This window comes from Polyodon spathula, chromosome 24 (genome assembly GCF_017654505.1).
Source record: "Polyodon spathula isolate WHYD16114869_AA chromosome 24, ASM1765450v1, whole genome shotgun sequence".
NCBI lineage: Eukaryota > Metazoa > Chordata > Actinopteri > Acipenseriformes > Polyodontidae > Polyodon > Polyodon spathula.
The window spans coordinates 12163982-12181009 of NC_054557.1; the positions used below are offsets into that span (position 1 = coordinate 12163982).

A 17028-nucleotide genomic window follows, 5' to 3' on the forward strand; every position below is an offset into this window, starting at 1 on the left:
TCTGTTCCAGTTTTTTAAAAAAAGGCAAACGTTTCAAATGTGAACTTTGTTTTCATGCTCCAATTCCACATCACACATGGGTGCCTGTTGGCAAGAGCCAAGATTGTTTCCATCTTGTTTTGTTGCCAGTCATCAAATATGGAGAAAAAAAAGTTCAATAAAAAAAGCGGACAGCATATTTTTTACATTAAATTGTTGTTACAAAAATCAATAATGTGTGAACCTTAATGTTCTTAATACATTTTTTTTATCATAAAAAAAAAAAAATCTTTGCAGGAAACTAAAAGAAAAAAAAAACATTTGTATAACTCCAATGTTAACCACTGTTCTCTAAAATGGCCTGGTGAAATGTGTTTTGTTAGCTGGAGGAAGAGAGGGAGAAGCAGGAAAAGGAAAAGCTGATTGAAGAGGAAAAGAGAAAGCAGAAAATCAAAAATTGGGAATTGATGCAAGAAGGAACGATCTATCAGTGTCACACAAAAGTAACCCAGGTAGGTTTTAATCCACACTAAACACGAGAAAACTACACGACTTATATCGGACCAGGGTCTTGGTCAGTACTGTTTGAATAAAGAGAAGAAAGTGTGCTACCGTCTCATTGTGACAAGATAATGGGCTTCAGCTGAAACCCATGAGTGAATGAGATTTAACCCTAATATTCATAATACAACAGGATTGATGGGCCTTAGTCAACATGTTAACATGAGTGATTACCATCCCAGATATCTTGTTTTGTTTTATCGCGGTCAGTACTATTATATCTAAGTTTTTATATTGCTATAAATATGGACAATCATATTTCCTTGCTGGATTGAAGGGGCTCCACATGACAATGCTTCACTAAACCGAGGGACAGGTGAATGAATTTCCTCTGAACACTAAACTGTTCAGTAAAGAGGACACTGGGACACCAGTAGGAACAGGAGGCTTCTCTATAGAGTTGTACCTTCAGGGAGATTGTGAGAAATATGGTGACGCTGATCAAAGCTAGTAAAATACATGTTAAAATTTAGTACAATACAATGCAATACAATTCATATTTGTATAGAGCCTTTTAACATAAAGATCTCAAAGTGCTTCACACACACATGCACAAAATTAACAACTAACCATTACATTAAAAACAATCTAATGCAAAATGTTATTAAACAGAAATTTTAAAAAGAGATTTGGTTTTAATTGTAAAATTACAAGAACTAAAAGAAAAAGCGTGTTTGTAAAAATAAAAAAGTACAAGTGTGTAAAACCATAAACAATACATACAATTGGAATTTAAAAAAGACAACAAAAAATACAGTTTAATTGTGAAATTAGAAAAACCAAGATCAAAATAGAACAATTTCAAATAGTCTAATTAAAAAAAAAATTAAAAACTGGAATTAAAAAAGCAAAAAGAAAATGCTGTTTATATTGTAAAATTGGAAAACTAAGATAAAAAAAAGCTATATAAAGCTAAATAAACATTTTCAACTACACCTTTACATGTATTCAGTTACAAACTGGGGCACGCTGAAGAATGTTAATGATATATCCTAAAGCACTTCTGAATCCACAATTAAGGGAAGTAGGCCATGCTTGCCATGCCATCAGCTTAAAAGAAATGTCTTTCCTGTGTTAATAGCCAGAGACAAGGGAGCCCACAGCAGCTGTGAAGCGCAGACGAGACAAGAAGCCACTGCGGCAGAGTGGTAAGGGCTTTTAATGATCAAACAGACTGGATCGCATAATTGGTGAGACACGACTGCAAAATTGCACAGGGCATTATACATGACAAGCATTCTCTTTGAAACAATAAAGATATTCTGGGATTCTGTGGGCCAGTTTCATAAAACTTTGACTTTTTAAAAGACTGTTTGCAAACAAGGGTTTGGAATGTTCTAATAGTGTTCTGATAATACAGTTCAGAATCCTCGAACTAATGAACTAAAAAGGATTTTATTGGTTCAATAATTTACCCATTAAGTGCCATTGCCCTCATTTGAGGACAGGCTACTGTATAATTTTTGGAGCATTTGCAACTGGCATCTACCTATATTTAAATGTTCTCTTCAGCTCTATTGTTTAGTATAGTATAGTATAGTTAAGTCGAGATGTAATGTATCAGATTACATAAACACACCTTGTGTTTGGTTTTTTTCCAAAGAAAAATGTATTTGGTCCTCAGTGGATACAGGTCATTGTTTTCTCTCCAGTGTTGAATAGTTTACCCTCACAATAGCACAATAATGCAGCTTCTACCTCAAAGGGGCACAGCTACCATCACACTAGATGTTTTAAAAGCATAGCACACTGTTAACATTGACATGTGTGGAGCTGATCTTCTTGTGCATTTATTTTGAAAGCAGGTGTATTAATTTAATCCAGTGTGATTTTCATGAAACACACAGAAGTGATTTATTGGAAGTAGGCACTTTCATAACCAGTATTGTTTTAAAGTGCCAACAGCTGTGTATTAATGTTGAATTTGTAACATAGCAGGCTTCAGTGTGTAGCATGTGCTAATTTCATTAACCCATTCAGTTCCTAATTATTTGTTCTTTGAATAAATCAGAACACAAGCTGTTTTTGTTTTTTTTCATACAGTTAACTATGTGGGATTAAAATACCATGGTAAAAATAAAATTTTCAATATATATATATATATATATATATATATATATATATATATATATATATATATATATATATATATATATATATATCCCAGAGATTCATATTTTGAGGACAGACAAATTAGCCTGTAATCAGATCAGTGAAATTTCACACCTGCTATGAAGCTCATCACATACAAAAAATTGCTTTGTCATCACTTTGGGTAGGGAAACACCAATAAATGTGTCATTTCTAGGGTTCAGTTTCTTAATTATAAAATTTAAAGCAAAATTTAACTGTACAAGGCTAAGTTATAATACTGTAGTTAAAGGGAAAATTCAAATAACAGGTAGGTAGTATTAAAAGAAATACTCCAAAACACAGACAAATGCACATCATAACAACCAACAGCTTAATACTGATGAAGTGCAATAGCCCCTCACACACCTAAACAAATTTTGGAATGGTTGATTGCCACTCTACCACTTCTAATTTTTATTTACATGAATGACTAACCACTCAGAATGTGTTCTCTTCCTCCACCCCCAAAAGAGGGCGGAACGGTCATCAATGGTCAGGAACAGCTACAGTGAAGCAGCATTCAAAACCCGCTTCGCGCTCAGAAGAGAACACTGTAACTCCTCAACATGGTTAGCGAGACCAGACACTTTAGAAACGCATTTCACTAGTAACAAACTATAGAAATGATCCCTGAAAGTATAGTCTTAACTAACAAACAGTTCAAGCAATCTCCATACTCCTGGCACCAAACATACAGGTGAGGGTGTCCAACGCATACTGTCTGTTACAGTAGACCAGCTGTCTTAAACATGCTCATTTATATATTGCCTACAACACAAACTATAAAATAATTCACAATGTTAAATAATCATAATCATGTTTCTCTGAAATAAATGCTCTTTAGTTAAGACCCGGCATGAGAATGTATTTGCATAATGTTTGCCAACAGCCAATCACTGAACTAGTACAGAAACGTTCCAGTCGCTGCAGCCTGCGTGTTCAACAGGAAATCTGCTGTGTAGTTTTTCGGTATTCAAGGAGCTGACAGAGTTGTTGTTTTTGCCACTCTGGTTCACTGAATAGTGCTCAGTGTCCACTATATCTGCCTGGAAATAAATAAATAAATACATTTAACAAACCCACAAATACAAATAAATACACAATCACAAATGCAACCCATGTTGTTGTTTTTTTAATAATTAAATTAACATGGCAAAGTGTCAAAGAACTGTCCATCGAAATGGCAATTTAGTAGCAACAAGATATACAAATTGATAAGCTTGCTATTATAAATTATCGTAAGAGATATTTCTGGGAGGCAGTGCAGTCCAGTGGCTAAAGAAAGGGGCTTGTATTCAGGAGGGAGGTCCCCTGTTCAAATCCCGGCTCACTCACTCACTGTGTGACTCTGAGCAAGCCACTTAACCACCTTGTTCTCCGTCTTTCCGGTGAGACATTGTTTTAAAATTGCGCATGGTTCACACACCATAAACTCTGTAAATCGCCTTGGATAAAGGCGTCTGCTATATAAACTAATAATAATAATTGCAGGAGAACGTTATGATACTAAAACCTTACTTTCCAAACACAGGTATGTGTTCCAGTACCCACAAACACGCGTTCGTGATACCTCTACTTTAAGTAATAATTTATACTTTCTATTGTTATACCGTTTAAAACACATAGCTAACCACTCAGAATGTGTTCTCTTCCTCCACCCCCAAAAGAGGGCGGAACGGTCATCAATGGTCAGGAACAGCTACAGTAAAGCAGCATTCAAAACCCGCTTCGCGCAGAGAAGAGAACACTGTAACTCCTCATCATGGTTAGCGAGACCAGACACTTTAGAAACGCATTTCACTAGTAACAAACTATAGAAATGATCCCTGAAAGTATAGTCTTAATGAATAAGTGCTTTAAGCAACTTCCCTACTCCAGGCACGTATCACTCCAGTGAGGGTGTCTTGTTCACAGACGCCTTTCTGGTACACCGCTGGTTTATATAAATGTTAAATAATTGTCAATGCGTTTCAAACACAAGATTCACACAATTAAATAACCACTCAATAAAAAAAATAATGCAAAAAACAAAACAAAATAAAAAATAGATACATAATACCCAGTGTGCACCTCTCTTTGAATAATTTAAGGAAACAACCAATCACCAATCTACCTAGCCGGGGGAGGTTTCAGTCCCCGCCCACCTGCTTAGTATTCAATGGCTCTGGTGATTTCAAAGGTTTTGCTGCAAATGCATTTCAAAACCTATTAGGTGCTAGTGCCCTCATTTGAGTAAAGGCTGGTTTGTCTTTTTTTAGCGCATTTTAACTGGTATCTCCCTGTTATGTTTATTTTCTCTTCAACTATACTGCTATGCTAACTCACTGTCATTTTGTTAACCCTAAATGTAACTCTCAATTCTGCTTCAGATGCTTTTATGATGTCTCAATATAAAATAAGAAACTGAAGCCTAGAAGTAATTGATGTTTTCATCCCCACAGTGATATTAAAGCTCCATTTTCTATGTGTTCAGCTTCATAGCCGGTGTGAAATTTCACTGCTCTTGTCTAACTTGACTGTCCTCAAAACTGTTGCCAAATGAAGAATTTACATTTTTGTTTTGTGAAGAAATATAGATTTTGAATGTATCCCATTCAGCAGCTTGTGCTCAGATTTTTTCAAAGAAAACTGTATTTGATACTCTGGGCTAGGGACGCATTTGATAAAAAAGACCAACGTTGCCTCAACTGTGATTTCCACAGACTACAACCCCCTGACTGGAGAAGGGGGAAGCAACTACTCGTACAGAGCGAGACGCAACAACCCGTCCAGAGGGGGGTGAGGTTAAGACTCCTCTGTCAGCGTTGATTAATGAAGGCATCGTCTCATATCTTTAAGCTTATCAAATTTTGAATGATGTATGACAGCTACAACAGATATACTCAAGAAAGGACAACCAGAGGGGTTCAGAAGGGCAGGATCTACCCCTCCAACCAACGTGCTTCACAACGAATGAGAAACTTTACTTGCTGAGGTTCCAAAGATTTTCTTTATGTGAAGAATTGGGTGGTGCCCCTAGTGTTTACATTTTGCTTCTGTTTTGTGATCTGTCTACTGATAATGCTTGCTCATAGGGGGAGAGGTGCAGTGCACTGTAGATTCATTTAGATTCCCCCAAACAAGTTTAGAAAAGGGCTTTGAAAACGGAAATTGAGGGATCCGCTACAATATTTAATGTTTCACACAATGCTAAAGCAAAATCTTAAGCAACACATGCTATGTTAAGTTTAAAAGGCTAAATGAATATGATTTCAACATGCAGAAAACAGTAATACACACACCACCATTAGCAGGAGCATTGCAATGGAACGATGCAACTGAAAATGTCCTGTTGAGTCATACACGATGAACTGAGCTGAAACTGAATAATCCATTCTTGCCTGAGCTACATTTTGATTGCATGTCATTTTGATAGAATGTATTGCATGGCTATAGCCCAGAAGCTTTCATTTGTGTAACCACTGGAAAAGAAAATGCTTTGAGCCTGCATAGTTCATGAAGTTTCATTTCAACAGTGGGAGAATGCTCAGCTTCGCTTAGCAGACTCGTTTGGTTGTATGGCAGAGCATGCTTTAAAAATACATAGACAGATGTGCATTATGGAACTTGAGTATCCTCCAGCTTTGTGTTTCGAATTCAGAGATTGAAAGCTTTAATGATGTCATTCTTGTAAAGGGTAGTTCCCATGAGAATGGTTGAAACTAGATTAATTAGATGGGGCCTTGTTGAGACAAATACAGTATTTTATTATTTGTATTATGTTTACTGGTTTTAAATATCAGGAATATGCCATATTTTATATTGCAAACTATATCTATCCAAAGTATTATTAGCTTATCATTCAATATGCACAACTTCTAACACCACTTTAGAAGTATCTATTATTTTACATAACAATCTATATGTTACACCTACTTAATAACTGCTGAAATACAGTATTACATAAATAGGAATCAATGTTATACATATTCATGCATTTATTGTACAAATCTATGAAGCTGTGTTTAAAAAATGGTTAACAATATGACTCCATGTACACTGTATCGGATAGTTCAGGCTTTTCAACTCACATCGCAATGCATGCTGCTATGTTTCACTTGTGTCGGGTTCCTTTCACAGCTGGACTACGCTTACCAGAATGCATTGCGACGTGAGTTGAAAAGCCTGAACTGGTCCGCTGTCTTAGTGTATATGGAGTCATATGGTAGCCCTATACTTTATTGTACACGCTATTTACTGGACAATAAACAGTATCCATCTAAATCAGTTGCACATTTATTTATTTATTTATTTATTTATTATTATTATTACAGGCACCCCCGCTTAATATAATCATTATTGCATTCCAATAGAATATATATTTTTTTATTATTGCAAAATCCACCAGACGGCGTTAAGCACCAAACGAAGGACTCAGAAAAAAGCCCAACTTTCCCCTGTCTTTACACGAGGTAATGGTAACGTCCAAAACACCCCTCTCAGTTCTACCCTGTTTAGACAGCCCATCCTCTGGTGCATCCTGGGTAATAATGAACATGGTTTCTGGCGGCAGCGTGTGAACAGCAAGGAGGTTAAAACTGAACTGGACAATAAAACATTTGTGGAAAAGCCATATCGTATCATTTAGAGTATTTCTTATCACCATGGTGAAGTTATCAGCGGAACTGATTGAGCAGGCGGCTCAGTACACAAACCCGGTGCGAGATCGAGAGCTGGATCTCAGAGGTGCGTAGTGAAGTCAAGCCTAGCGGCTGGAGCGCTGTAGAGTTTAATTAGGCCTGCATAAGATTCAGTGTAAACCACAGTGTCAACGGGTGTATTTCAATGATATATTTTAATGGTAATATTATTTAGGGAATTAATATGACTACAACAGTCTTTTTTATTTTAAAATGTCAATTGAATTGCATATGTAGCATTGTTACCAGAAGTAAGGGGTACTCGCACACGCATTTAATGCAGTTGGAATGCTCCATATTAATGCAGCTGCATAGGGGAAGTTATTGAACAGTTTTTGCCAGAGAATGGATTTGAAAAACAACAGCATTCAAGGACTGGTAAGCTATCACAGAACCGTGTGCTTAATGGTGTGTTTTTGGTAATATATGTTGCCTAATGCGTGTGTCATTTTACGCCGTGGGACGCTGCAGTATGACCCAGAATAACAAACCTGTCTCTTTTATTCCCTTCTGCAGGTTATAAGGTTCCTGTTATTGAAAATCTGGGCGCTACTTTGGACCAGTTTGATACCATTGATTTTTCTGACAACGAAATCAGGAAACTCGATGGCTTCCCCTTGTTGAAACGACTGAAAACATTGCTGATGAGCAACAACAGAGTGTGGTGAGTATACAGAGCACGGACCGGTACTTTTACAAAGGCTTTCTCCCTTTTGCTAATGCAGTTGGTTTTGATTTTTTCTTTTTTTAGTCGCATAGGGGAAGGTATTGAACAGTCTCTGCCAGACTTGAGAGAATTGGTTTTAACAAACAACAGCATTCAAGAACTGGTAAGTTACCACAGAGCCATGTGCTAAATTGTGTGATGATCCTTATGGTAGTATACATTGCTTAATGCATGTGTGTCTTTTTTGTATTACCCAACCGCTATTATAAGAAAGTACAGTGAAATATTGTTTAACCAGTCAACAAAGAAACCAGGGTTGGGGTCAGTTCCTGTTCTATTCCCTTTTTAAACCAATTCCTTTTGAAATAATTGGAATTTATGTATTTAGTCATAATTCGTTGTTTAACTGCTTTTATTTGAGGCCAATTTAACTGACTAACAGTGACTTAAATTCAACTAATGTGTTGCCACTGAGAAGCTAATTTGAACAGAGTGCTGTTAATTGCGATTTTGATCAGTGAAGTGTTGGAATTGATTAAAAGGGAATGTGAAATTTCGAATTGGTTTTAAAGAAACGGAATTGGAATACAATAACAAACTAAATATTATTATTATTATTATTATTATTATTATTGTGTGTTTTTTTTTTTTTTAATCCAAGTGTGTTCTAACAAATGTTCAATTTTGCAGGGTGATTTGGATTCTCTTGCATCTATAAAGACTTTGACCTTGCTCAGGTATCATTTATCCTTGTTACCTCAATGTTATATCAATTTTGCATTATATTTGATGCATACTGGATATTACACATTTAATAAATAAGGTCAATGGAGATTGTTAAACTTGTGCCATAACCCTACCTAAATAAATTACTAGATATTATAATATTTTCCATGCAATTAGCAGTTCGACAAATGTTAATTGTGTACAAAACCGCTACTCTTTGGTGCTTAAATAAAATGTATCTGCAGTCTCTTAAGGAACCCTGTGACAAACAAGAAGCATTACAGACTGTATGTGATCAACAAGGTCCCACAAATCAGAGTGCTTGACTTTCAGAAAGTGAAATTAAAGGTAAGTAATTGTTATGAGGTATTCTGTAGTAGATGTTGCAGAATTTATGAAATCTAGTAGTTAAATCATAAACTGCATTTGTGATAAGTATAGTACAATTAATGTGGGTTACTGGTAGTTTTACTTCTGAGTTCCACAGTCATTCAAGGAGTTTTGCATGATAGAGCTGCAATCTTTGGATAGCATTTCTTGTGAAATAAAGGCCTCTACACACTAGATGCTGTATAACGCACAGCACCACGACAAAAATAAATAAAACATGCATGTGATGAGCCGTTCACACTGCCTGCGACGGGCAACACTGAAGCAATGCGAAAAAATAGGATTGGTGTCTCTTTGATTTGTCAAGTGGCAGCTAGGGAACTGACCAATGAGGAACAGCTTCTCTTGCACGCCTTCAGTAAACAATGGTGGAAAAAGATAGTTCTTGCGGTATCAAAATACCTGGAGCTGTACAATTAAGGACAACATTTATAAAGACTGAGCAGTGAGGGAGAACATCTGGCATTCCATTTCCAGGGAACTGGATGAAGTTGGTGTGTAATTTGTTTAAATTTTACTGAAAAGTATTCTTGCTGTTATGTAGTTTACATTTTTATGAGTTATATAACAGGACTATCGTGTGTGTTTTTATTTGTTTTTTTTCAGTTGATAGTCAGAGGAGAGTCGCCTATGACATTGCCAGTGCCTGTCACCACTGGTGTGAAAGTACCATTTTATTGCAGGACAAATCGCATTGTGTCCAGTGTGTGGAGATTTTAAAGAACCACAATTCTTACTTGATCTCCTCAGACGTAGTGAAATTGTGCATCTTCATTTTATTCAGGTGTTTGCCTAGCAGCAGTAGTAGGGATCTGCCTTTGAATGGTTAGTGTTGGAACTGTTTGCATTAACGATGTGATGTATCGCCATAGGAGCGTCAGGAGGCGGAGAAAATGTTCAAAGGCAAACGGGGTGCACAGCTTGCTAAGGATATTGCCAAGAGAACTAAAACGTAAGATGAAAGTACTTGAGCTAGCACAGACCTTCAGAAACACTGGGATGTGGTGAAGGGTATAGAGCCATTCGGGAACACGCTCTTAAATCTGATGGGTTTATAGGATCACTGTTTGTTTTAGAATTTGTACCCTCTTTGGGGGAATCCCTCCACCCCCTGGAAGTGTGCAGTGGAGGCATTGGCCTGAATCCGTTCTAAAACTACTCCAGTGTTTCTGAGGGAAGCTGATTTCAAGGAATTCTCTACTGTATCAGTTTATTGACAAAGATGAGATACTACACTGATGTAATTAAAGCTTGGTGCTCAAGGCTTTGAGAAGCTTTGCGTTATGGAGCAGTGTATGACTCTTCAGGCTCTGCTGTGTTTTAGGTTCACCCCGGGAGCAGGTCTACAAGCTGAAAAGAAGAAAACTGGGCCTTCTCCAGCAGATGTTGAAGCAATTAAGGTAACGTTTTTAACTGTGAACATACGTAGTCAGGGTTTGAATTATGGCATGGCTGCATAAACACACTGCAAATCTTACAAATAAAATTGAGGTTGAGAATAGGGATTGAAGTGCTTTGTCGTTGGCACTTAATTCTTCCAGTTGCTTTACAAATTGTTGTGTAGTAAGGTGTTAATAAGTGATGTCTTAATTGCTTACAATCAAATGTAACAATTGTTTCCTCCTGAATTGTGCGTCTGCAGAATGCTATTGCCAATGCCACTTCTCTAGATGAAGTGGAGAGGTTAAGGGGCATGTTGCAGTCCGGTCAGATTCCTGGCAAAGAGCGGAAAACAGGTATGTTCTTCAGGTGTTGTGATTTGGGTTTGTACATCCAAGCTGTATAGTGAAAGGTTAAACCTACCGATGGTTTAAATACTGTATTGGTTAATGATTGCATTTTAAACAAAGCCAGTTGGCATTAAATTGCCCTCATTTATAGTTCAGTAGATGGTAAATGCTCCATCTAATTTGACAACAGTGGGTTTGGGGTGGGGGGGGTGGAGGATAGATATTAGCTACCTTAATTGTCACGTTCTTGCTTGTCAGTGAAAAGTACATCTTAAGACAATCTTTGAGAGTGCAGGCTTTAAAATACTATGTGTTAAGTCTTTTGTTTTGTTTTAGGACCAGAGGATGGACCTGAAGAGGAGGACATGGAGGAGGAAACACCAATGAATGGATTATAATTTTTTTGTTTGTTTTATTAAATGATTATTGTGTTTTGTTGCTGGAGAAGGCAGAAGTAGCCAACTGTAGATAATGCTGTGCTATCTTGTTAATGTGGGTAGATCTTTGCTATTTTAAGACAGTCGGGTGAATCTGTTTCAAGTGATTGAGAACACTTAAGTACATTAAACTTTTTTTTTTCTAAACTCTTTGTGCTTTGAATGAATTTAACTTTAGAAATCTAAATTCCCAAGCCTTTATCTTGTTTTTAGACTGCATTTCTATATAATGTGACGATTATAACCAAACCACTATTATAACTGAAAGCAAACCTATCAACATCTGGAAGCATACAGGCACCCACAAAACCATTGTCACCAGAATTATGCTGTGTGGCATTCTGTTTCAGATTAAATGCTTAAGTGTTGGTCATTCAAAAATTAAAAAGGATAAATGGCCAGTTCAAAAGGGTGATCTCGAAACACATGTTTTTGATAGTAGGCCCTACTCAATGCATGCTTCATAATTACACAAAACCTTTTTGAAAGACACTGGGCTGTATAATAAAGTTGTGCTTGTTGTTCTAGGTGGCAATTTAACTTTTTATTATTTTTGGAGTGGGTGGGTATGACAATCCCATTAAACTGGGGCCTAAGCTATACCTATAGATTTGTGTTTGCCTGAATCAGTGTACACTGTTTTTAATTTACATTATTTGATTAGCACAAAAGGTCTAAACGTTCAAGAGGTCCTAGTGGCTGTTAATCCTGTGAGAGTATTTACTCCCCTGTCTGGGTGCATTTTATTTGGCACACACCTTTATCCAGTTTGAAGTTGTGTGTTGGTTGTATGCTGAGATACATTTTCATGAAGCATATGTGGGTTTTGGGGTTACAATGCATTTTCATCTCCACATGTACTCCACTGTTTAACCTGCTAAACTATATATATAACATAAATTAGAAATGCAGATGCCAGCGCTACAAAAGTGTTCAGGAACAGTTTATAAAAGCCGGGGTGACTCGTCCTGGGATATATAATTTTTTTTTTATTGAAATGGCAGAACAAAACGACTGTAAAGCCTGAAAGATGATACAGTATAATTGGTTTGAAGTTATTACAAGTAGCAGAACATTTATATGACTCCTAATTAAGAGTAAAACTAATTATATGGGCTATTAAATAAACTACTGTCTGGTTTGGTACTCGACGATCAATATGTATGATTGTTGAAAGGTTGCATTAGATAATTATTGCAATATGTAACTGAATGATGGTGCAGAACAGCGTTTCTGAGGAATGACTAAGCTGTTACACGGATGGGCGGTGTCTGACTGTCAGGTCTCCCTCCTCCAGAGGTGTCGCTCAAGCGCTTCCACGTCAACGCTTGCTGTGATTGGCCCAGCGGTTGGGTAATTTGAGTCAAAGAGGAACAAGACGCGGCGTGGCGGAACTAGTGTGAGCAGTAACGCAGTTGTATGGTTTATCTTTTTTTTAATACTTTATAATCTGAAAATGGAAACAGAAGAGGATACGACAGAAATAAAAACTGAACCGACTGTCGAACACCAGGGTGTCGATTTCCTGCAACAGACAGGTGAGTTTAAAATAACGTGTAAAAGTGGGGTTACCTACCAGCACAGTGTCGAAAGTACAAAGACGTAAACATAGAGCCTGTTTTTCTGTGTGTACCCGGCTCTGACAGAATACAAGATGAGCCTGTGACCATGGACTGCAATTGTGAAAGTCGGTTGGTGATCAGGTTAAGCCATTGGTTTTATCTGGGAATGACTGATACATAGGATTACAAAATATAAATTAAGATTGATGTAGTGTTCGTGGTTAAAGTGCGCAACAGATTCTAGAATCTCAGGCAGCTCAAAGTTTCAGTTAGGGGTGTAGCTGTTTAAATTATAATAAAACCGAAAAATAAAAAAATATACTTTAAAAGTATACAGCCGAGCCCCTTGCGATTATGTCGACCCTGGCGGAGTTACTGAATAAACTTCGTTCATGTTTGAAACTAACAGGTGGCTAAATTCTAAAATGAAACCGTGGCTTTGCATATCGCCTGCTTGTTTTGTTTCTTTGTAGTGGGAGCCCTTGTTTCGGACTATGGCTGGTACATTCTGTTCGGCGCTCTTGCAGTTTACTTGGTTATCCAGCAGCTGAGCAAACAAAGAGGAGGACAGGAGAGTAGTGGCCCTAGGGACGTTCCAGGTACTGATAAATACAGTCTCGACACATCTCTGCCTTCATGGTTTAACACAGTGGAAATCTATTAAGAATGAGCTTGCAGGTGTTTACAGATGCTGAAGAGCTAATAATGTATAAAGGGATCAGAAGCAATTTTAATAATCAAATAAGCAAGCGGAGCAGTTCTGTACCTTTAGCAACAATATTTTTCAGTTAGATGTAGAATTTCTGAGCCGTGTGCCCAGGCCTTTGTGTAGTTGGTTTGGTCTCTTATATAATGTAAATAAAGAAATGATATTTTCTAGATCCTGCTACAGTTGTGAGGCGTCAAGAAGCGTTAGAGGCGGCTCGCCGGCGAATGCAGGAGGAATTAGATGCTAAAGCTGAACAATACAAGGAAAAACAAAAGCAAGTAAGCGTGCATAGCATAGGTCTGACCCGTAAACGAGAAGGCTGCAAACTCCAGCCTTTCATACAGGTGGTATGAAACGTTTGGATAAAGGGTTTGTTGTTCATCCTCAGCTTGAAGAGGAAAAGAGAAGGCAGAAGATAGAGATGTGGGAAAGCATGCAGGAGGGAAAGAGTTACAAAGGGAATACAAAACTAAGTCAGGTGAGGAATATTATAGCACACTCTCTTATGGTTTGATTTGTTGAACCTGTTCTGTGGGCCAAACGTCTTTTCTCTTTAATTTAGCAGCAAAGCACTGATGAGTCCAGCTCCACATCTGTCTTAAAACCCAAGTCTGGAAAGAAACCGCTGCGCAGTGGTATGTATACAATGATTGCTGCAGTTGTCTGTGTAAATATGCTTTAGAAAATATAAAAAGCAAATTTTACACTGACAGAAGTTAACTGAAGCCTGTTTAATAAATCCCTAGTTTTTGGTGGGATAAAGCTACTGAGGAGGGCTGTAAGAACTGAGTACCAGGATATGACTTATACCAAAAGTACCAACTTTATTAGCAACATTTCAAATGAAAATGTTCTTATTCTTTATTTTCAGGGTAATGCAGATGTAGTAACTGACTTTTTTAGGACTGACAAAAACGGGTTATTTATTAAAATGCTAACTGTGTGTGTTACTTATTTTCACAGGTTTTAATCCCCTGTCTGGAGAGGGTGGAGGAGCTTGTTCATATAGACCCGGTCGTAGAGGTCCCTCTAGTGGCGGATGAGGGTAAATCACGTCAGTGTTTCACTGCTGCAGTGAGCCCTGAGGTATTGCTTCAAGAGCACACACAGACATACTGTGACTAATGCTGGCAGATCTCAGAAAATCAAGACTAATTAAGGTTGTTAGATTGTTAAACAGTTCAACTTTGGAAGTTTTTTTTTTTTAATATTTGGGATGTTTGTATTTGTATTTGACATGTTTGTTGACAATACCTAAATGGTTTCAAATGTTGTTTATTAACACTCCTAGTCAAATATTACAACTGATCAAAAATCAAATGACACTGTAGACCGCCGAAGCTCATAGGGGCAGACAGCTTCCACTGTTACAAAGTCTTTTGAGGGTTGTGACCTGCCAGCTGCACTGAACTGAGTTCATGGCAGGTCTCTTGACTCTCATATGTTTATTTGATCGATTAATTCGATGAGCTGCTGATTTCCTGAGATTGCCCGCTTCCAATGATGTCTTCCTTGTAAATGGCAAACCAGTCAATGGGGAGGACTGATATAGTTCACAAGGTCTGGTGTGTTTCTTGTTTTTTTCCATAATGATGCACCCTGTAATATCTAGTGGGTGGTCACTTTGCCTTGCGTGGATCCATGCTTTCCACATCTTCTAATCTATGTAGTGTGAAGTCTTGGCCTAGGTTGCCATAATGTTATCCAAATGCAATCAAACGCAATGTGATCAACACATTTACAGAAATGTTTCTCATTTTAACTGGCATATATATATACAATTTGAAAGTGTGAACATGTATTTGTCAGTCGAAGCCAATACTATCACAGTGCTGGCCTATACGCCATGCTTCCATTGTAGATTTACCAGTCAAGGCTGAACTGCTGTTAGGTAAGAAGTCCACTCGTCTCTATTAGAATGTCTCCAGGATTAAGAGACTTTATCATATTGGAATTTCAAAGAATGTCTTTGGTATGGAACGCCATTCACATATGAATTTAATGATCCTGTTTATACCAACGTAATTCATGTGGAGTTAGAAAATATGGTTCATTTTTATTATAGAAAACCTTTACCATTTTCAATCCAAATGCATTTTTTTCATTAACTGAAGCTTTAAAACAGTAAATAAACAATTCTAGTGCCATTTTAGTGCTGACTGTTGCATTATGTGAATGCCATTTGTACTAACTCTTTATTAATAAAAAGTGCAGTGGTTCTATTGAGTGTACTGTGTTTATTATATTTTGAAGTATACCTGCCCGAAGCATCAGTAAAGCAAGCCCATATGTTTTTATGACTTGAAGCACTTTTTGTTCTGCATCCAGGGAAGCTTGTATGAATTTGCATATCCGTTGCCGACAACTGTTAATATGTCATAAACCATTCCAGCTAGCATTTGTGTTTTGTTACTAGTTTGGATACGAGTGGTAAGTAGCAAAGAGGCAAAGGGAAAGCTACAAGTATAGCAACTGAACAGATGCTTATTGTACAGACACTCAAGATACAGTAGCAAAATCAGCATGTATGCTAGCTATTGGTACAGAATCAATACCACAAACAGCCCAAGGAAAGAACAAGTTAATGACAACCTACTAACTATCTCTTCTGCAACCTGCCAAAAGACCACCAGAGGGAGCCCACACTCTTGTCCAGAGAATTTATTGTTCAGTTGCACATTACATATCTAATCTACAATGTTTGCCTATCACAAATGAAGTTCACTGCATAGTTTGCAAACAAACTAACAACATTGTTAATTGCATGTATATTTTAAATATCATGTTGATATTACCGTATCCTTAAAACAGGGGTCTCTAACCTTGGTCCTGGAGGGCTGATATCCCTCCTGGTTTTTGTTCTAACTGTACACTAAATTAATTGTACCAATTAAGCCTTTAATAAGCACTTAATTGGTCCAACTAAGTAATGTATAGCGTACAGTTGGAACAAAAAGCAGGAGGGACACCAGCCCTCCAAGTCCAGGGTGGGAGACCCCTGCTTAAAACACTGTCCTGTAGCCCCCTATAGTATTTTATTTTGAATTTGTTTTTTCTATTCTATTTATGTTAATCCACTTTCATGCTGTATAGGTTGTTGGTGGTTTACACAAAACACCTGAGTGATACTGAATGAGAGTTATTCTTGCAGTGGACAATGGAACTGCTCACTCCCTAAGCCTCTGCAAGTACTGTGAGGTTTCAGGGTGCTGGGCTTCTGCAGCAGCCCCTGGGCTCAGTGTGAAGTCAGCTGGAGCCAGGTCTTGTGGTTATAATGCCCTTTGTCTTTGAAATCCTGTTCCTTAGAGTAACCGAGATGCTGACTCAGTAAATCTTTTTAAATCTAGGTTTAACACTGGCTTTTGGTCATTAGTTAGCATTATACTTTTCTCTGATATGTCTTTGTGTAAAGAGCTCTCTCATGCCTACATGAAGAGTGCTATAAAAGTATAAGT

The 17028-nt window shown here is 37.5% G+C and overlaps 2 protein-coding genes, 1 long non-coding RNA gene and 2 other non-coding genes across 6 annotated transcripts; 3 read left to right on the top strand and 2 right to left on the bottom strand.

Annotated features, from left to right (window-relative positions):
* The first annotated feature begins 393 nt into the window (after window positions 1-393).
* On the top strand, window positions 394-6463 carry LOC121299312. The gene is made up of 3 exons (XR_005947381.1): window positions 394-491; window positions 1622-1688; window positions 5376-6463. It is a non-coding gene; the product is annotated as an uncharacterized LOC121299312 (long non-coding RNA).
* LOC121299388 lies at window positions 3107-3319 on the bottom strand. Its single transcript, XR_005947388.1, has one exon. It is a non-coding gene; the product is annotated as a small nucleolar RNA U3 (small nucleolar RNA).
* Window positions 4303-4515, bottom strand: LOC121299397. The gene has a single exon (XR_005947396.1). It is a non-coding gene; the product is annotated as a small nucleolar RNA U3 (small nucleolar RNA).
* Window positions 6464-7170: 707 nt separating the features above from the next.
* LOC121298776 (U2 small nuclear ribonucleoprotein A'-like) lies at window positions 7171-11443 on the top strand. The gene is made up of 9 exons (XM_041225984.1): window positions 7171-7398; window positions 7869-8016; window positions 8104-8182; window positions 8710-8756; window positions 8991-9093; window positions 10008-10087; window positions 10460-10535; window positions 10778-10871; window positions 11202-11443. Exons 1-9 carry the CDS (start codon window positions 7317-7319, stop codon window positions 11261-11263), a joined length of 771 nt encoding a protein of 256 aa, XP_041081918.1. The 5' UTR covers window positions 7171-7316; the 3' UTR covers window positions 11264-11443.
* Window positions 11444-12662: 1219 nt separating this feature from the next.
* Window positions 12663-15795, top strand: LOC121299330 (selenoprotein S-like). Of its 2 annotated transcripts, none has more exons than XM_041227021.1 (6): window positions 12663-12840; window positions 13338-13463; window positions 13745-13851; window positions 13962-14051; window positions 14136-14208; window positions 14537-15795. In XM_041227021.1, exons 1-6 carry the CDS (start codon window positions 12759-12761, stop codon window positions 14614-14616), a joined length of 558 nt encoding a protein of 185 aa, XP_041082955.1. In that variant the 5' UTR covers window positions 12663-12758; the 3' UTR covers window positions 14617-15795. The 2 variants fall into 2 exon arrangements, with proteins under 2 accessions (XP_041082955.1, XP_041082956.1); XM_041227022.1 differs by having other exon boundaries at window positions 14139-14208.
* The last annotated feature ends 1233 nt before the right edge of the window (window positions 15796-17028 follow it).